This window comes from Cetorhinus maximus, chromosome 7 (genome assembly GCF_964194155.1).
Source record: "Cetorhinus maximus chromosome 7, sCetMax3.hap1.1, whole genome shotgun sequence".
In the NCBI taxonomy this organism is placed as follows: Eukaryota; Metazoa; Chordata; class Chondrichthyes; order Lamniformes; family Cetorhinidae; genus Cetorhinus; species Cetorhinus maximus.
Window position 1 is genome coordinate 24,737,327 of NC_135885.1, and position 22,039 is coordinate 24,759,365.

The 22,039-nt window shown below is 38.5% G+C and overlaps 1 protein-coding gene across 2 annotated transcripts in view; it reads left to right on the forward strand.

Annotated features, from left to right (window-relative positions):
- Positions 1-21,696, forward strand: part of rab6a (RAB6A, member RAS oncogene family) — a 91,307-nt gene extending 69,611 nt beyond the window's left edge. For both annotated transcript variants that reach the window (XM_078545230.1, XM_078545229.1), the window contains exons 5-8: positions 6,960-7,071; positions 8,737-8,830; positions 18,176-18,242; positions 19,454-21,696. In XM_078545230.1, coding sequence (XP_078401356.1) covers positions 6,960-7,071; positions 8,737-8,830; positions 18,176-18,242; positions 19,454-19,518 — 338 coding nt within the window. In that variant the 3' untranslated portion in view covers positions 19,519-21,696. The remainder of the gene's footprint in view (positions 1-6,959; positions 7,072-8,736; positions 8,831-18,175; positions 18,243-19,453) is intronic.
- Positions 21,697-22,039: the final 343 nt, after the last annotated feature.

A 22,039-nucleotide genomic window follows, 5' to 3' on the forward strand; every position in this document is an offset into this window, starting at 1 on the left:
TCAAGGTGCATCATTTTATCAAAATATGGGCTTTCTTTCCTTTGTTTTTCATTAGGATTTGAATTTTATTAAGCGATTTTGAGACCTTTTGAACCTATAGTTTTGGTGCAATTTTGTTTACCTTGTACAATTATTAATATGGAAGCTTTAATCAGTACAGTGAACTGGACACAGTACCATGTTTCTGATTTTCCTCTTGTTGCTAATGAATAACACACTTGCATAGATATTAGTGACCAAGGGATCATACACCCAAAGATAACCAGTTATTCTATGGCAATTGTTTTGTACAAGTATTGGACTTTCCATTATTTCTGGTCATCATGCTGACTGTTTGCTGCATCCAGGCTTTTCGCTTTCTATTGAAGCACTTAGGTGTGCATGAAGCAATAGGCATCTCTTTGTAGATAGGATAAAAGGTTTATGCAAGGCCTTTAGAATTCTGCCTTTAAGAAAACCCATGGCCCAGGTTCCTCTTGCAGCCACCTGCAGAGCTTGTACTATCTTGCTTTAACTAAGCCTCACTATATCGGATTAAGGTTGCAGGTGTCAGGATGGCTTGAAAATGTAGGTGCTAAGTCCCGCTTATTAATGTTTCTATTTGCCTATATAGCTTGAATGGGGAAGGTGGTTTCTTGGCTTAAAGAAGGAAATTTTAGGAAGAATATTTATAATTCAAAATGCTCCAATTTATGTTAGCTTGAAAAGATTTTTTTTTGTACTGCCAGTGTCCTTGCTAGCGTAGAAATGCTGAGGAAAACACTTTCTTGCTAAATGAATCTGATGTTGCAAATGGAGGGAGTTCCATCAGAAGCAGCATGGGTTGCAACTACACGTTGTTCTGCGATTATCTGACGATTATTTGGCTAATGCAGCCAAATGAGAATACACATTTTAAAGAGTTTAGCTTGATTTCTCTATTCTGGGGCCACCTATTCAGCGTTGTATTCCAGAAAGCCGCTTGGTGAAAGAGGGATACTGGAGCCAATCTTTACTCAGTCTTATATTTATTTACAGAGTGAAACATACAAGCTTATATCTCCCAACTTAACTCCCAATAGTTTCTGCAAGTGTCTCTTTATATATACTCAAGTAAAACCTCCTACCCCTACCACTTCGAAGGACAAGAGATACACGGGAACATCACCTGCAAGTTCCCTTCAAAGCCCCACATCATCCTGACTTGAAACAATATTACTGTTCCTTCACTGCCGCTGGGTCAAAATCCTGGAACTCGCTAACAGCACTGTGAATTTACCTACACCACGTAGACAACAGTGGTTCAAGAAGGTGGCTCACCACCACCACCACCTTGTGGGCAATTAGGGATGGGTAATAAATGCCAGTGACGCCCACAGCTGACAAAAGAAATCTTTAAAAATGTCCTCCATCTGCATGTAATTAAACACAGTTAATGCACAATTAGCACTCATTTCTCTTTCTATTTATTCCTTGTATGGAAGATGCTGACTTTTACTAGCATGCTATCACATGGTTACCAGAAGCCCTCCAATATCTCTTACAAGTGACATTTCTTTGTGAATGGGCCTAGATGGTGTTAAGTTGGCGGGTTACAAGAAAGTGGGTGGGAACATTACAGCAGAGCTTGTCTTCCTCCCTTCTAACATCCATGCAATTCAGTGTGGAGGTAGACTTGGTGAAGGTGGAAGTAGCTGTGATTGTAGTCACGGCTGTCTGCAGAAGTTCTGCAATTTTTATATATACGATTACAGATTTTCAGGCCAAGAAGCAGCATGTCAATTGGGGGAAAAAAATTCTTACATTTTCATGTGTTGTTATCAATTACTCCCAAATCTGGTTTAGCACAGTCAAATGTGCAATACAGCTCCTACTCCAACAACTTGCCTTAAAACCAGCCCTGGAGCACCCCCTTTTCAACAATATGAACATTGTCATGGATACTCATACAGCCAATTTTGTGCTGAATTGTGGGCAATCAATAAATTAGTGAGTTAAGGCTACACATTTATTTTGTGTAGAATTTTGCATTTTAGAAGTAGCGGAGCCCTGTCAATCTAAGGTAAGACTTAAACTCTGGAGCCAAAGAGGTGACTCACTCAATCCGCCACGTAAAAATGGGATGGAATTTACACTGTCAACATGAAACACAACCATTTTCATTTAAGGCTAGGACCAATGTGAAGTCTGAATTCTGCATGTTGCCTCATACATAGCTGTGTTGCCATTGTACTGTGCATGTGTGCATGTAAATGTTGCTTTCGAGATTGAACTTGATTGGAGTAAATGTATTGTACTGAGAAGTGGTCCTGTAGTATATTATGAATTCATTGGAATTATCGTCATATTTTTAAAGGAGCACTCCAGGTAAGGTTCTGCAAATATGATCACTGGAACAAGCTCAATGAAAAAAAAATGCATGCTAACTTTCTCTCCTTTTGAATCAAAACATTCCCTTCCTTGAATCTTCTGGTGTTGAACACCATCTCTGTAAGGACTAAAATAGCCCAGGATGACTCATCGCTGCCTCCAGTACCCCTTCCTTTCCCTTTGAAAATTTCCAAAATGGCTAGGTTTTGGTAGGATCTCAGAGCATTTCAGTTGAAGTGAGAACCTCTGATGTAGAGGATCACATGCATGATACTTTGGTGCAGTATACTGGGGCTATATTCTGCTTAGTTAAACTTTTCACATTTGTGGTTAGGTTGCTGATTAAGGCCAACATAGTAGAGCTATGGAAACTGGAGGTTTTCTCACTTAGTTTCATCTCCCAGTTTTCTTGCTTCACTTGAAGCAAAAATTAACCATAGGCCTGGAAACAGACATAAGAAATGTATTATTTCTACATGCAAATTTGGACTTGCTGTGAGGATTGTTGGCCAGTCCATAGGTTAACTGCATTAAATTGAGATTAGAAAATTTTCCCTGCAAATTCTTGAGCTTAATGCGTATTGAGCTCCTGGTGGTGGTCTTTTTAAAAATGTAAGTACCCCAAAAAAGTTTTTAAATAAAGTATCAAAAATAAGTACTGGGACAAATGTCTCAGCGTAGTATATTTATTAATATTTCAACAGAGAGCTTATTAGTTCATAGCAGAATTAAAATATATCTTTTAGCCCTGCTCCGATTAGCACTCTTCCTCGTTTGTTTTGATCTGACTCCATATCAATCTCCATATACAATAGTATGCTGCCTCATTACCTTCAAGAAAATAATGCCCTTATTTGCTCAGTTTGGCCAGTTTATATTTTCCCATTCTGTTTTCCTGGAACGAAGAACTGGGGATATGGGCAAATTGCATTTTTTTTACTCCCATTACAAATTCACTGTTGTAATTGCTGCCTTGTAAAAGTTTTTAAAAAAAAATTTGACATGAATTTTGAGTTTTCAATAATGTTTTTTGGTTTTCAGAAGTTACCAATGTAATGTTAACTACATTTGTATTTTTGCACCTCAGTGTTTGTCTAGCCTAGGGCAGTTGGGTATTAGTTGAATCCTCACTGGCGTTCTGAAGCATTACCAATCCTGGGCGCAAGTTCTACATTTAACATTGTGATCAATACCTTGAACACATACATCACCTTTTAATTTCATGTGCCGGTAACTTGCATAAACGTGTGGCCTTGTTTTCTGAAAGGCTGTCCTGATGAAAATATCCAAGCTTAATTCTTCCAGATGCCTCATCATGGAAAGGCTCCTGAGTCTTCCAGGATTTGTGCAACACTCCGGTTCTGGTTACAAGTTTGCTTGACTGAGTTCTTCAGTGATCTGATGCTACTTGACACTAGAATCAAATGTCTTCAACTTTGGGCTTAAAGTTTCACTCTACAATTCACATCAGATGAGGTGGTAAGTGGGGAAAATGCTTGTTGCTGCTTCTGCCTTCACCTCTTACACCCTCAATGATTTATTGATGTCCCCACCGTTGTTGGGAACCTCTGGTTTCTACATCAAGGGCCACGAACTCCTTCCTTTTAAAACATTTTCTAAATTGTAATGTTACTGCAGATGCTGTAGAATTGCTTGCACAATAAAAGTGGTCATGTCAGACCTGGAAGAGTTTCTGAATGTGCAAATACAGAAGTTGGTGGCTCACCTCTCCTGATTCCAATTTGCATAATGATGCCAGCAGGCAGGTAATTTGTCTTGTTAGTGTCATTTCCAAATTAATGTTTTGAGAGCAGTAGGGACAGATTTGCTGTACTATTAGGCAGGCAAAGCAAATTAAGCCCAGTACTGACAAAGTGTTGTATACTGGGTGCATACATATGTGATGCAATTATGCCGTAATGGGAAGAATAGGTTTGACATAGGTAGACTTAGAGAGTGGTTTGGAAGAAATAGTTACTTTCAAAACCGATGAATTGGCAAAACAATTTAAAAAAAGAAGTGGTCAGTGCAATAAAATATGTGTCAATAGAGATGAGGCTAAGTCTTTATAGTGTAATGATCAGAATGGAAAAATTCAAGGTTCACACACCAGAAACAAGGCAGTGAAGGCAAACCCCTTTTGTTCGAATATATGAACATAGGAAATAGGAGCAGAAGTAGGCCAATTGGCCCCTCGAGCCTGCTCTGCCATTCAATAAGATCATGGCTAATCTGTTTGTTTTGAATTCCACATTCCCACTTACCCCCGATACCTTAGATTCTTGTTAGGCAAAGGAATCGATCTACCTCCGCCTTAAAAATATTCAATGACCGAGCCTTCACTGCCTTCTGAGGCAGTTACAAAGTCGCACAACCCTTTAACAGAAAAAAATTATTTTAATCTCTGCCCTAAAAAGTGACCCCTAATTTTAAAACACTGTCCCCTAGCATCCTTTCCATATCCACTTTGTCAAGACAGTTCAGAATCTTGTGTACTTCAATCAAATCACCACTCACTCTTCTAAACTCTAGTGGAAACAAGCCCAGTCTGTCCAACCCTTCCTCATAAGACAACCTGCTCATTCCAGGTATCAAATCTAGTGAACCTCCTCTCAACTGTCTCAATGTATTTACATCCTTCCTTAAATAAGGAGCCCAAAAGTATGTAAAATATCAAATATTCCACTTTCAACATATTTATATATTCAAAGTAAATCAGGTTAGTAAGGCCATAAATTGGTGAAAAGTAATTTAAGAACAGTATTCCAATTTCTTTGAAGGGTGACAAGTGTTTGAAGTTGCACATATAAAGGGGACGGCAGATCCTGAACTGGAGAGTTTTGGAATGCAATTTAATGAAACAAAAAACCTTTTCTCATCCCTTGACTGTGCTTATGGCTTGGGTGTGGATCATTAAGTTGTCTTCAACTTGGCAAATGCACAATATATCACTGGACATACTTTATTGGGTGCGAACAGTTCACCGGCCCAATCCTTTTCACTTAAAATTTTGAGTTTTTTTAAAATTTGAAATCACTGAATAGTTTTATAATTGGTTTTAACTTGATTCTTACTTGTTTAGTTGATGGATGTATGGCACCAAGCTGTTATGTTGATGAAAGCTGAGTGCTCATTGCAGATAGTTTGCGTTCTTTTTAGAAACAAAGATTTAGTTTACTCATTATTCAGCAGTGATGAGAATATTTGACTCAGAATGCTAATCCTAGAATTTTACAAGACAGTTTGAAGCTAACTGGTTGGCTCCCTCTAAAAGCCATTCACTTGGCCTCTTTTCTGTGCTCCCTCATTTTTTAAAATATAATTTTGTCTGTATCCCCATCCCTTTTAAAATCTGTAATAAACTTTTCCTTTAGTGATTTTTCTCATACACTTTCAGCATATGGAATGCTTTATGGGGGAGGGGGGGATTTTTTTTTTTGAACCTTTCCACTGTTCTCCTGGTGATTTTAAATTTATGCCCACTAAATAGAGATTCACTGACAAGTGGAAATAGCTCTTAAGTTAAAACACCTTATGACCTTGAACATCAGTCAGATCATTTCTTGATCTTCAAAAAAAAAGTTTATCATCTGACAGTTCTAGATAGGTCTTAAAGGAAGATACCCCCAACTATTTTCCCCTATGGTATAATGAACAGCATCCTGTTTTGTATGTGGAAATTGAAATGCAGTCAGGAGGAAGATGAAGGTGAGTTGTTTAATATTTCCTTAAAGGTTTGGTCTTTGTTGGAGAAAGGATTCAAGATAAATGATGGAGTAGGAAACTAGAAGCATGTTTCCAATCATTCATGACTTAAAACAAATGTAGCAAGGCTGGAGATTATCCTGGTATTTGCGTACACATGAAATTCTGTATTTGAGGGTGTCAGTTTAATAAGATCATTTGGGAAATGTCACTTAGCAGTATGACCTAAAATGGAACTTTCTTTTACACCTGCCAGCTCCTCTGTATCCTGTACCTAGTGTCTGGTCCAAATGTGTAGCACTGCTTCTGAAACATACTTAATTGAAAGTATCCACAGTCCAATTTAGAGGGAATCCTCTGGGCCTGTCCATTTTTTGTGTGAGGGGATGTTTGTTTCATTTATTTCTGGTTTACTTTTGATGTTGATGATTATTTGTGTCTTGTACAAAATAAAGCACTTTATGTCGCTCTGACAGTTTTTGAAGGGAGTGGGAACTCTACAATTTGTACTTTTATCACCGTTTAATTTTGTTAATTTCTCGTTTTGTGTTAGCAATAATTTATTGATGTAGCAGTTTAATACATCAAGTTTTCATGTGCATGTTCACATCAGTAATTCTTCAAGTAAGTTGCTTATTGATATTGGTCTTTTTTCCCTAGCTGATTTTGTAGAAAAGAAATTGGTGGGATTTTCCAAGGTCACTTCAGTTGATTGCTATTTCTTGCAGCTGACCATTGTAGTGTTAGAAAACAGGAGGAATCAATTATAGTCACCAGTTTGAATTTCTTTAAGTTCCCTGCTCTGTGTGTCTAGCTTTGTCTCATTGGACACATTTTTTTACAAACAAATTTTTCTTTAATGCTGGGGCGAGTTTGTATCTAATACTCTCTTTTTAAAACAAAAGATGTAAACTCCTTCCAACAAACCACAAAATGGATCGATGATGTCCGAACAGAGAGAGGAAGTGATGTTATCATAATGTTAGTGGGAAATAAGACAGATCTTGCAGATAAACGGTAAGATCTTTTTCATTAAACTCAGCAAATGCCAACTGTGAAACTTCCAATGCTAGAAAGCAATCAGTTATCTTCCACATACCAACCCCCAAGGTTTTCATCAACTTTCTGTACTTGTATAGTAATTACCCATAAGTGTTTAATTCCAGGCTTGATTAGTAACCTGTTGTCTGCTTAACCTTTGTAAGTGGAAGATTTCTGTAATTTGTTTGCAGACCTATAGTCAGGCAGTTGGGAGGCTTACTTTTTCGACTTCTCCCAGACCCACCACACACAATTATATCACTGCTTCCAATCCCATTTCTAATTAGTCCATAGCACCTAGACTGTTTCATTTGAAGTAATAAAATATTGTACATCATTTATCAGAGCTTAGTATCCTTCCTCGTCTTCCTTACATATACTGCTTTCAACACTTACCATTTCATTCTATACCTTTCTAATGTATCACTGCTCTTATGAGTCCCACTTAGCTGTCCTAATACAATCACTAGAAAGAAAAATTAATGTTGCTGTTAGTTGTACTTGCAACTACTACCTTTAAATATTTGGATTTTATAATTGCCTACTGACAACTTTTTAAATAGAATGAGATAGATAATGACCAGCACTAAAATTTATTGGAGCAATTTTGAAACTTAACATTTTTCCTTAAAGGTACAATGCAATTTAAAAATTCACAATTACTCTCAGCAGCTCTGAGCGTATTACTTTGATAATCATGAGTTGCCATTGCTTTGGTGGTCACTAAGGAGCATGACGACAATTTAAAAGCTTGTTACGATCCAAAATTTTGAAGATGCCGTTTGGAAAAAATACCTTCTGAAATGGTTCTATTTAATGTAGCTTTCTACAAACAGAATTTCAGTACCTTTGGAAGTTAATCATTGAGGTCCAAATTACCACTTTTGGTACTCACATTTTCTTGTGACAATGTCTGTTAATGTTAGTCACTTACATAAATATGGGACTTTTAATAGCTTTTGCCATTAGTTACCTCTACATGATAGAAGTAAAATACTGTATACAATTCTGTATTGCTTTTAACATGCAGGAAGATGTCTCAATTATTTGGTGGCGAAAATTAATAACATTAAGCACTGGAAGGGCACCTCAATGGAGACATAGATATTCACTAATCTCTAACATTTTGTAACAATGTTGACATTTATAAAATTATTCCATAATGTAACAGCTGTTCATTACTGTGCTGTAGACTAAAATTAATGAGGGATGTACATATAGCCCTTGTCTGAAAATATATTTGGAGAATTGTCTATAAGTTATGGATCCTTGTTCTCAAATCACACACCTGAATTTGATCAATTCTAGAAATTTTAGATGCCCTTTTAAAGATCCTTATTTTGGTATCTGAACAAATCACTTTCATTTGGGGATTTCTTGTTTGGCCAGAAACTTGCTACCCTGTGCTATTTACATAAAATTGGTTACAGTAACATTTTTAAGAGCATGTGCTTGTCAGTGAGATTCTATAATTTTGGCTTTTACCAGAAGTCAGACATTCATTACTTTTGATGCAGCTTTCTATGTGCTTAATTTAATATGAAGTTACTTTATTAGGCTAGTATGGTCTATAATTGGAAGAATTTGTTTTTAGTTTGGGCCATCACTAAAATTCATTGTAAATTGTTTGATCATCTGCAGGCAAGTTGCAATCGAGGAAGGAGAAAGAAAAGCCAAAGAACTGAATGTAATGTTTATTGAAACTAGTGCTAAAGCTGGCTACAACGTAAAACAGGTGAGTGAGCACTAAGAGTATGCTGCGGGATTTGCTTGTTTCTGTGGCTACAGTAAGACCAAAGCTATTTTTGTATTTGTGACAGTGGAATTTTTCAGTCAGGAGTTAGAGTGCAGATTTCATGTAGTCAGAAACAATCCCCATTGTTAGCCTATGCAGTTTGCTAATGATAGCCTCCAGGAACACCAGTTTTTCATTCATCTTTCTGGATTCTTGCTGTAACAAATTGGCAAGTGGGGTTTTTGCTATCTGCAAAAGATCGGCACTTTGGGACTCAACATTGCAAAACACCTTATTGAGTTGGATATAAAAGCAGCTGAAGACTAATTTTTTTTCATATCATTAGATTGTTTACTTGTTACATACACTTAAAAACCATTTTGAGGTTCCCACCCACTTTTATACAACAAATGAGAAATGCTGTTTGTTTTGTCCCTCAGCTATGTCTCTGAATAGTATCTCCTGGTGAATGTTTCATGCACAAGCAATAATGAATATCCAGGGGAATTTTTTCTTTTGCTGCACTGTAGAATTTTTAAAATTCATTTTTTAATTAATTTATGGGATATAGGCATCGCTGGCTTGGCCAGCATTTATTCCTATCCCTAATTGCCCTTGAGAAGGTGGTAGTGAGCTGCTTTCTTGAACAGCTGCAGTCCCTGTGGTGTAGGTACACCCACAGTGCTGTTGGAGAGGGAGTTCCAGGATTTTGACCCAGTGACAGTGAAGGGACGGTGATATATTTCCAAGTCAGGATGGTGAGTGGCTTGGAGGGGAACTTCCAGGTGGTGGTGTTCCCATGCATCTGCTGTCCTTGTCCTTCTTGATGGTGATGGTAGTAGTTGTGGGTTTGGAAGGTACTGTCTAAAGAGCCTTGGTGAGTTTGCATCTTGTAGATGGCATGCACTGCTGCCACTGTTTGTTGGTGATGGAGGGAGTGAGTGTTTGTGGAAGGGGTGTCAATCAAACGGGCTGCTTTGCCCTGAATGGTGCCAAGCTCCCTGAGTGTTGTTGGAGCTGCACTCATCCAGGCAAGTGGAGAGTATCCTGTCACACTCCTGACTTGTGCCTTGTAGTTGGTGGACAGATTTTAGGGAGTCAGGAGGTGAGCTATGTTTGTAAAATGTAGCCTATACACCAAGCAAAGACTGCAGTGTTGAAATGTATGTCAAAGATACGCTACAATGTCAAGCAGGTTGAGCTTGTTGTATTCCTGGTGTTCCCATTTGTGGTGGTGTTTGGTCATCCTGTCTTCTACCAAATGATTGCATGATTTCTCTGTGAAGGAATCAAGAAATTCAGGGTCTTGCATGAGATTGCTGTTTAGTCAGTTTGTTTGAAACTCAAATTATCCTTAAGCATTTTGGCCCCAAACACTGCTTACTTGCTTTAGATTGGCTGCTTTTGTAACTCTTTCAGAATTTTACTTTTGGTTACTTGATTAAATGTTTGACAGTCATTCACTTTCACAGAAATCTCAGAATTGTTACAATGCAGGAGGCGGCCATTAGGCTCATTGTGCTAGTAGCATATTTTCAATAAATTACAATTTCTTTACTTTAAGACACTGGTGGAAACAAATTTTAGGACTTCTACTTCTCGTATGTTGCACTTGATGTTTGTTCCCTGATTAAGCTTTAGCTTTATGGTTCTGAACCAAATAAACAAGTCTGCAATTCTGATTTTTTTTATCCTTTCTTGCTTTATTGGGCTAATGTATTAAACCCTTGCTCCTGAGAGTTATTTGTGGAATACATCTTTTAAGTTGCATTTTTTTTCTTGCATAGCACAGTATTTGCAGTTTTATTGAAACTTAGATCATGAGATATTTATTGCTTCCTGCCAGGGCCAGCGTATCAAAAAAAAAATTAATTTCTACTCAGAAATTCTTGGTACTCAGTTCTTTTACTTGCACTAAAACGTGCTGCCTGTTTACCTGTGTGCTGCCAAATCAAGAGAAAGATACCAATTCTCTGCTGCAGAAATTTTTAGGATGGATCTTGAATAAACAAAGCAGGTTCAGATTATGCTATGTAATAGTCCTGCTTTGAATTTTTATTGAAACATAGGGTGGGCACTAATGCTTTTCATTGCCTTTGGTACTGGGGTTTTTATCATATAGGAAGCCAAAGCTAAATTAGGATTGGTTTGACCACTACAGTTTCTTAATTATGAATGTTTTCACTGGGTTTGATAATCATTGCCTGATGCCTAACAGAACAGAAATGAGGATCTTTCAGAGAGATTTGGGGAAGATAATACCTGGCTGGATGTGTGTAAATTTGGGCTGATTGTCCTGTACTTACACTTGTTTTGCGCTGATTTATTTAAGGCTTCTCCAAGTGTAGAGCCTGCTCAAGAGCACAGCCTTTCAAATCAGAATTGTTAAAACACTCCCATACTCCAGTTCCCCACCCACCCCTTAGCCTCATGGCTGCAAGGAGTTGAGATGGAGCAGTCAGCGGGGTAGCTGCAATTAAAAAGTCAACAAAAGGAAAACTGAAAATCATTCCAAGCATTTGCATGTCATTGAACTGAAGGCAGACCTCAAGCAGTATGTCTTCAAGGTACATGTGATGCCAAAGGGACATGATTTCATCAGGATCACACTGTGCAACTAGGCCTTTCCACTCACCTCGGTGATGGATTTGCGGTGCAGCTGGGAGAGCTGGTTCCTATTGCAACCTGCAAAAAAAGGTAGGTACATAGTTTTTTAATGCACGAAGTGGCGAACACCTCAGCTTTGCTGCTGACCACAAGGTCCAGACCCATATTCCTAGTGGTGTTTTTTTATTGCCATGCTGAGTGCTATTTTTGGCTTTCTTTTCTCAGTGAGGGGGACGCATGTTACTATTTGCTATGTGACGTTTGAATTTCAAAGAATGAAGGCTTAATGGTATGAATCATTGGCAAGCTGAGGGTTCCACAATTTATCTCTGTCCGTTATGCACACAGACTTGTGATTTATAACTCTATAAGGTTGTAGAGATTTAGGCCCTGGTGCAAAAGAATTGAAAATTGAAATGGTGAATTTACACAATGCTTTTTATTGGGATCAGCAGTGGTGTTGTACCCAAGAGGCTAAATCAATAGAATGCTGTTTCTATCTTTTGACAAAATCACTGCGATAACTGGCTGCCGAAGAGTGGGTTACTGCTGTATTGACTTTTTTCCCCCCTCAGGGCAGTCTGCCAGAGGCTATATAGTTCGTGTAAAGAATTGTAGATGTTTACCTGTTCTTCCCTTTTATGCAGAACATAACCACCTGGCTGCACCTGTCTTTTCCTTGTGCGTTTTCTGAAGGAACCCATGCAGCCAATTCTCAAATATGCTTTCTGAATAGTTTTTTTTCCAAAGAGCCTAAATTGAATATATTAAAATCAATTAATTGATTAAAATCATTCTTGTATTTAAATTGATACCTTTTAAGAAGCTAGCTTTCCTTTTATTGTATGAATTTGAAGCTATGGTGGAAATGAATCATTTCCAGCTGCATTTTCATTGTCCTGAACTAAGTGCTTCGGCATATGCTGGTGTGCTGTGAAAGGTAAACCTGGCATACAGGTTTACCTTTACAGGTTCGATAAATGAAAAACCTGAGTGCTAATATTTGAAATAGAAACAAAACTCTGGAACTGCACAGTAAATTGATCATTGAGAGAGAAAGATGGATTAATATTTGGACAAATGGTGTTGAGAGTTCATTTACTAAAGGCTCTTGTTTGGAGGAAATATTGGGCTGTAACTTCCTCGGAGTGGCAATCAGCGTTGGATTGCCATTCCATGCCCACTTAACCTACGCCAAACTACTTCTGTGCCTATCTCGACCGACCTTCCAACTAAGGCCAGGCGAGATCCAGTCAGCGCAGCTGTCTCTTAAGTCCACTGCCATCGGATTGAAGGAGGACACGCACCCTTTTTTTTACAACACTAGCTGCCGTAAAGCAGGTAAGTTTAAAGGCCCTATTGAAATTGACAGGCCAGGGAGAAGCTAAGTGCCTAAGGTAAGTGAGAAGGATTTTGGTGGGGGGAGAGGTGTGGAGGGGTGTTCGGAGGTCGGGTGGGGATGGGGGGAGGGGGTCGGATATCGGGGGTGGTGTGGGGGGAGAGTCAGACATCAGGAGGGGGTTCAGCAGGCCAGACATTCGGGTGGTGGGGGGGACTGGGGGATTGGAATTTCGGGGGTGGGGGTGGGGGTGGGGTTGTGGGTTGGACATAGGGGACTGGGGTGTCGGATCGGGCGGATAATAGTCAGGTCCATGGGGGAGTGGGGTGGTGTTGGGTGAGGAGTCCTTGTGTTTGGGGGGTAATTCCGTGGGGAGAATCCCATGGGGGTCGGTGGGTGGGGAATACCGTGGGGGTGGTTAGTTAGGGGTGGGGAGTCCCCTATGGTGGGGCGATCGGTCTGGGTTCTTACAATAGTTACCCAGAAGTTAGAGGTTTTAATTATTCTAACCTTTTCTGGGTAACTATTGGTATAACACTGGCAGAACCATCTGAAGTTTGCGATATAAGCCACATTTCTGGATGGTTCCCAGTTTAGTCCAATTGTCCAGAGGAAGTGTGCACTTCTGGGCAATTGCCGTGCAAACCCTTACATGGGAACTTCACAGTGGGATTCCCCAGTGCATCTTTGGGGTACCCCTCAAATCTGTCGCTGGGGAACCCAGCGGTTATGGCTCATTGGCATTTGCATTTAAATCTATCTGAATTGGGAAAGATTTCTGAGAAGGTTTGCAATTTTGACTTTTTTTTCAAATAGTCAGTGCAGTGACAGTTGGCACAGTTTCCATAGGAAGTAGATTTGAAGTAGTGCTGTACATTTCAAACTATAAACATGCTGCACTAGAATAAAGGTAATAATACAGCTGTTTAGGGACACTACAACCTAATCATATGTAACATTTATACATGTGTTTGCACCTGCGTAGATTATTCTTTAGTCCGCAGCAATTATATGTTTGCCTTTCAATACCTGACGATTCAGATCTTTCAAGTTTCTCTGAGCCAACTATCAGCAGACCTTGAGTTTGCAACATGGAATATGCCTCCTTGTGGGTCAAAACTTTCACTATTCAACACTGCATATTCTCACCATTTCACAGATTTAATGCTTCCGTGACCTTACAGAGAATGACGTTCTGGATACTAGGATGGCACTGAGTATTTCCATGGTCCCTGCTGTTCAGGTGACCACTGTAAATATACTATCTCTTCCCATGGTATCCCCCTCACTTGCAGAATAGAGTGAAGATTTACAAAACAGGCAGACATTTGGAGAGTGGATGTGGTTTGTGTTAGCAAGCATTTCAACTATGCCAAACTGCATGCTGTGTGATAGGTACTTAAGCTTTCAAAGGATTGGGCCAGGGCAAATTTGAGGGTATTTGGACTTGGCACCATGAAGTACATACCCACAATGACATGCTGCATTGTTTGACTTTAGCAATGACAGGGCCCAGCCTGAAGAAGTAGTTTAGCAGAAAGTCATTTTGAATTACCTTCAAGTAGACAAATGCAGAGATAGATCGGTCTTTCAAAAGTGAAGGTTTTATCTTACTGAACCAGGTTAACTGGCAGCTTTTAACATGTTGTTGATCTCCTGGAATGGGAAATCTTTCTACAACTTCTATCTGTTTCTTACACCTAGGGTCAAAGATTATGTAGCCATTTTAGTGATCTGTTACTGACCAAGAAAACTTTCCATTCTAGTCCCCATAAAGACAAGTATGGAAGCTATACAGAATGTTGCTACTGAGCAAGATTCAAGCTTATGAGCAGTCTTGCTGTACAGTGCGAATTCTTCAAGTGTGGTTATCCAGAAATTGATTGAAAGGTTTGAAAACTATGTTTACTCAAGCAAGAGAACACATGCCTTTGGAGGGCCAGATGGTTATGCAGTGTGCTTGTGTCTCCATTTTATAGCCTGTCTGTTGAACGCATCAGACTTTTGAACGCAATTTTATCTGCCCCAACAGAAAATTCAGTTTAGTGTCCAGTGGTGTCCAAGTTTTAGGAAGAGTTGAGGCTATTTGACAGTGTTGCATTAGGATTCCAGTTTTGCATCAAATGTGCTTAAATTTATTTCATTTTAAACTTCTGGCTTTGCGTGATCTAAATTTCTTGCTTTTAAGGTAGTGCTTGTTCTTATTAAAACCTTTGAGTCAGTGATATGCTGTATTTGGCATTTGGTTAAGAGTCCTGAAACTATGGCCAGGATTTTCCGACCCTGCCGTGGCAGGACCCGCTGCAGGGGATGGGGCAGGCCTGCCAAAAGTCCATTGACTTCTGGTGGGACTGAAAAATCCAGCCCTACATTTCGTTGTTGACATGGTGCCCACATCTTATCTACAACTCCATGCTTCCACACATTTAAGCAAATTACCATTTTATATATAAATTGTTGATGTTCTACATGGAACAAGACCATATTCATCATTCGATGCAATTAGTTTTGATAGGAAAAGGACTTTACTAAGCCCATTACTAAGCAAAGAGTGAATTGAGTTTTATTGCATCTCTTAATGCTTTCATTAGCCGAGAGCCAGCATAGTAAAAAGAATGCTATTTTGGTGTCATCAATATGAGGAAGCTTTTGCTCAGTGTTAACTACTTGGCGTGACAGCTATTTTACTAAAATTTTCATTATCTAATGGATGAAGGCAGATGCTTTGTGGCTGTGCTGAAGTTATCAACACTTAGGCCATTAGAATTCCCACCTTCAGTTTTGCATAACAAAAACAGAATTACCTGGAAAAACTCAGCAGGTCTGGCAGCATCAGCGGAGAAGAAAAGAGTTGACGTTTCGAGTCCTCATGATCCTTCAACAGAACTGAGTAATATTAGGAGAGGGGTGAAATATAAGCTGGTTTAAGGTGGGGGGCGGGGGGGTGGGGGGGGCGGTTTTGCATTGTTTTTGTAGGGAGGTGCTAAACACTGAACTCCAAGGCTGAGGAAACGTTTGGTAGCAATGTTCCTTCAGGTTAAGGTTAAATATCTCGGTCAGTGCTCTGTGCTTCAATATTGGTTCCATCCACTGACACACACACTGACATTTGCTAATTGTAGATGATTTCCTTAACTTAAGTAACAAGTATGCAGTTAATGAATACTCCTGCGTATAGCCGTTCAAATCAGTAAGACTTCAACAGTAGTTTTTTTGTTCTACTTAAAATATATATCTTTCTGTTCTTCATTTATTTGTTTTCAATTGATCAGGAAAATTCAGGGTTCCTTCGCTTTGAGATACTTTGGTGATTTTTGCAGGTAAAGCTGGTTGTATATAGTCGCATAGGAGTGGGGTTAATAGGTCAAGCTTTTCAACAATTGATTGGAGAATAGGGGTCATCCCTGCAGTTGTTCCTTGAGGCCTGGAATTGTTTATCTTATGGATCTGCTCTGCTTCTGGAGGAAAAGATTGTATCACTTGGATGAATACTGGGTACTGTCACATAGGTTCTTTCAGAAAGTGATAGACTAATTACAAAATGTTCCTTGGCATTCTGAACACTTGCAACTAGGACAGACTTCAAATTTGCAGCAGAATGAGAAAAGTAGTTCCACTATCAAGTTAAACTTGAATTTTGCTGGTCAGGGTTATCAGATCAGGAGGCCTGCTTGCCTCACTGAACCATGGCAACATTTCGACCAACCAAGCTGACTTGCCAACCATTCAGCACCCTTTTCTCCTGCAATATAAATTGTTGTCCACTTTGAAATTTGGCATTCTTGTGTCTGTCCTGATGAGTGCAAGGCGAAAAGCTTCGACAGCATGTCTCTCTCTTTTCAATAATACTCAAAATATTTTCCTTATCGCCGTTGGTTCTTTGGTCATTCACCTTAAATCGGTTTCCTCTGGCTCGTAACCCCACTTCTTATGCTAACAGTTTCTCCTTAGCTACTCTGTCCAGACCCCTCATGATTTTGAACACCTCGATCAAATCATCTCAACCTTCTCTAAGGAGAATAGCCCCAGCTTTTCCAATCTGTCTGTGTAACTGAAGTCCCTCATCCTGGAAGCCATTCTTGCAATTATTTTACTGCATCCTCTCTAATGCCTCCACATCCTTCCTAAAGCGCACTGTCCAGAATTGGACATGATAAGCCAGTAAACTAAACTAAACTAAATTTTTATCATGTCTTGCCATTATTTTCCTTGTTTTTGTACTCTCTGCCTCTATTTATGAAGCCCAGGACCCCAAATGTCTTTTTAGCCACTTTTTCAACATGCAATGCTGCCTTCAACTATTTGTGCGCATAGAAGCTTGGGCCCCTCTGCTCCTGCATGTTCTTTAGAATTAAATCTTTTATTTTGCCTCTACTCATTCTTTCTACCAAAATGTATCACTTCTTTGCATTAACTTTCATCTGCCACCTGTCCGCATATTCCATCAGCCAATGCCGCCTTGAAGCCTGTCGCTATCCTCCTCCTCAAAGTTCAAAGTACTTCCGAGTTTTGTCATTCACAAATTTTGGAATTGTGCCTTGCATCCCCAAGTCTAGGTCATTAGTATAGATCAAAAATTGACTCCTGGGGAACCCCACCTTCCTCCATTACAAAAAATATCCACTCACTGCTACTATTTCTGGTCACTCCAGAATAAAAGTCCATATAAAAGTGAATGTGTAAGTAATTACCTGTAGTAGTTTTAGTGCACAAGGAAGTGTTCTTGATATGAAACACGCTGTGCCTTCTGGTGAAGCTTGGATTTTACCAAATTGTTGCTCAGCTGGAGAATTTCCTGAGTAGTTTTACTCAGGAGTTATAAAATATTCCAATATTTGTGGAGCAGACTTAAATTTGTGTGGAGGTATCCTTGGGCCACAATTTTTGGTACGATATTTGCTTGACCATTGATTCCTTTAAAATTGGTTGACGAAAGGTAAGATTTACTAATAAAACTTGTAACATTAGTTGGGGTTTTTTTGCACGGTGCTTGTAAAGGCAAGTACTAGTAGTTTCTAGGAAATTTATGCCACATGTAGCAGATTATTCTCAATGAGTCCATTATACTTTTCATTTAAAAAAAATTGAATAGTATTTACAGTGATATGGGAGTTGCAGAAATTTATCCTAGTTGCTTAATTGACATTTTGTGGCTTGCTGATCTCTGAAGTTTTGTTTGTGAATCTTCATGTTTACTGAAAGTTGCAAAAAAAAAAACAAATTCAAGGTGCTGAATCGTCTACTCCTGTTCCTGTGTTCTTGTTACTAATCATAATCTAAGCTTCACCACTGCCCCCCATCCCTTCTAGTTTTCAGTCACACTTTCTACAGTTTTCTGTAAGCTAAATGGCTAATATAATTAAAAAGACAACTTTTAAATAATCTATCTCTTTCCTCAGCTTTTCCGACGTGTAGCTGCTGCCTTGCCTGGAATGGAAAGCACACAGGATAAGAGCAGAGAAGACAGTATCCTTTTCTTGGATTGTTGTAATAAAATTTGGGCTTTCTTACTGAATTTTATCTGTTCAGTTTAGTAGAATTGTGGCTTCTTGTTGAAAAAAACAAGGCAATCTTGGCAGAGCACTTGTCTTGTTCTGCATTTATAAGCTTGAGTCTTACAGTATTAGATGTTTTTTAAGTTCCTTATGTTCTCCAGATAATTCTAGTATTTACAAACAAGGAAAGTGGAATTTACATGTACAGCAAGTCATGTACATTGAAGAAAATTCAGTAGCAATCTTTAACTGGACATTGGCAATGTGAAGAGGTTCAGATGAAATCTGCTAACTAGGCTGCAAGGAATTGTAAGCTGGCAAATATTGAGTATAAGTCAGCAGTGTATTAACTCTGCACAGTAAAATTTGTAATTTATAAATCAGAATTTTTAAAAACATGCAGGTGATCAGCATGTAGTGCTGCATAGCAGAAAGGAAAATGGTGAATGGTAAGCCTTAAATAGGTCGTCGGGGCAGTGAATGAGAACATAAAACCCTGCCATAAATTTGCTTAATACAGGTAAAATTAATTGCTTGGAAATTAGATTGAGGACAAAACAAACTGATTTAAAAAAAAAATGTAAGATGGGTGACCTGCATCCTGCTAAATAAAGGAATAACTATTTGTTACCCCTAGGACTGCATTTTCCAATCTTTATTCATAAATTTTAAATTGGAGATCAATTAAGATATTTATCCATACTCAGAAGGTCTGACAAAGCAGGACTAAAATATTTGGGCTGTAATCACAAGGGAGCAATGGATCTCCAATGATAACTTGAGAGTGCCAGAAGATAAACAGACGCTAGAGTGGAGTGAATGGAGGGAAGAGGAGTAATGAAATGGGAGTTCAACAGTGGGATTTGATGTAGGTAGCAGGCTTGAGTCAGATTTGGTATCTGTTAGTTTCTTAAATTGTCTCCAGCACTAACGCAGGAGTTTGGTTCTGAGATTTGAATTTTTTTGGTCAAAACCATGTCACTTCAGAGCTGGGTTTTTAAAAAAATAATCAGCACATGCTTTGCAAGTATATTTTGGGGTGGTGGGGGTTAGTATTGAAACAGGATTTAATTTGGCTTTCTCATTTTGTAATCATTACAAAGGCTTTGTTTAAAGAGGAAAAGCTTTAAATTTAGAAGTAGGTAATGTATGAAAAGTTTCCTTAACACAGTTAACTTCCAGTGATTGATATAAAACTGGAGAAGACCCAAGAGCAACCAGTCAGTGAGGGAGGGTGCTCTTGCTAATATCGGCTCTACAGGCCACTGCTTATTTGTCATTACCATCCACCACAGTGTGAATATTGGCTAGTAATCTTACCCTGTTGGTAAAGTATTGCAATTCATCATTGCTGGCTGTCTTGTAATTGATCTATTAGCTTCACTAGCACAAACGTGGAGAAAATGTCAGTGTCTTCATTGGAAATAAATACAAAAAAATATAATTGCCAAAACTCAACTTGCATCAGTTTACTTTTAATCAGAAGACACATTTTGTTTGCGTTGTATAATATTGCACTTTTAATGATGGAATTCTGTAACTGTTTAGTGTAAAGGACAGTTTATGCAGATAACATCCGAATGCTAAGTGGCTTTATGACCGTGACTACATTATCTGAACAATGAGACACCAGTGAATTAGACCTTTTTAATTGTTTTAAAGTGATAGGTTTCTCATTGTGATCTATTGATAAAAACTAAATTTCCCAAGGGTGCAAAGAGAACTAAGAAATTAATTTACTCCAAACATCACTAGCAACTTTACAAAAACCTATTAGTTTTAACAGAAGTTCCAGTATGCGATGTAACACCCAAATCATCATGTGCATGATTCATCTATAAAGCAATTTAAAAAAAATAGTTCCATTTTAGCACTTTCTGAGCCCAACATCTTTTATAACGTTCTGTCGAATTGTTTGGTTGTATACTAAGATGGTGATGGCCACTCGGATGTGCATTTTCAAATAATTATGCACTATTTCCAGCTAAAGCAACTTGCATTTGAATGGGCAGAAAATGATCAAAAATAAATCTTTGTGCTGTGGAGGGTGGAAAGTTCTCTTTGCTCACTTGCGCACATTAATAAAAAAATGTCATCTAGCATACAGAGATCTCCTCTTCAATTGTGCATTTGAAGGAAGGAAAACTTTCACATGCAGGACTTGTAAAATTATGCATCTTTTATGCCTTTTTGTTCTAGGGCTTCCATATTGGTTAGGAGTTTGTAATTCTGCGTAGCTTGACTAACCTACCTGGATAATATGATTTAGCATTTTTATTTAACTCGATTGTTTATCTCCCTACTTAATTTATTTCTGTACTCCAGTTTTTAATCTTTTAGATAAGTGTGACCAATTTGATTAGCTTTTTCTGTCATGTTAGGTTTTACTCCATAGAACACAATAGCTTTATTTTATTTGATGTTCTTTCTGATCTATGTATCTTAAGTATGTTTAGACTAACTGGTTGCAGGGTGGAGAGACTGTTTCCAGTTAATGCTGTACACCACTTATTCTGTATTTCCTATTGGAGAAAGTAAAAACATGGAACTGTGTCATGCCCTCCAGTTAGGATTTTGCATCCTTTAAGTGCCTACACCCCATGCATTGTTAAAGTAGGGCTGCAGGTATGGTTGGTCTCACTGTTGCTAAGAATCATAATTCTGCCTTACTTTTGGTGTGGCATACACAGGCATAGAGATGTCCTGGTCTTCATGAGACTTGACCCTGTGTATTAAACTTTTGCCTGGAAATAGCTACTTCCCTGCCCTGCATGCCAGAGCTGTAATGTACTGCCGTTATTTGTTTATTCATTGTTGGGTTACTAATTTTTTCATAATTTTGCTACTGAAAATACTCAAGATGGTGTGGCTTGGGGTTTTTTTTCTGTGTTTTTGCCATCTGTATTTTTTATGTAAAAACATTTTTCTTGGGAGTACAAGAAAATAACACTAAATGGATTCTCCATGCAGTCTTTTTCACCAAAATATCTAAACTATTATTCAATCTCAACTGGGGAAGTTCTTTGACCAAACAAGAGCATGCTGATTTTTATCAGAACTTCTTTATACACTGACAAAACTAACGAGCTTGTGGACACTGTTTCAAGATCAGCATTTTTCTCTTAAGTATGATTTGAAAATGATTTCACAAGCTGAGCTGTCAAGGCTTTCTGTGGTGCAGTAGTGTGCAGTTTCAGTAGTACTGGTTTTTGAACAGAATATGGCTTACTTGGCTTGACTGTTGTACCCATGCGACTGTATATTCATTACTACTTTTGCGTATGTCTTGTTACTATGATAACCCTTGAAGTTAAGAAAAAACGGAAAATTTTGTCCTGGAATATCACTAGTACCTCAGCTCTGTTTGATAATGTAAAATAAAAACCCAAAGCCTGAACAAAATAAACACCTGCCTATTCGAAGTACCTAACTGGTGTTTCTTTTTGCCTCCTATTTCTTATGGTCTAAACTCTGAATTTGAAAGTGGTCTCATTTTATGGAGCAATTATCATTTTTGACATGTGTTTATTAGTAGTCTTGTACATCACTCACCTTGTACATCACCATGAGGGCTGTAGAGGGTGGTGGAAATTGAAGGGAATGTGATCAGAAATGAGCAGACATTTTAAATGGGTCATAGATATTTGTAGTGTGCTGGGGTTACTGCTGCATGTTCATAAAACCCAAATTTAGAAGTGTATTCCATATCTGAGCTTTGACATTTTTCACAAAAGTGAAAACTAAGGTGCTTAGTTTACTAACAAGATG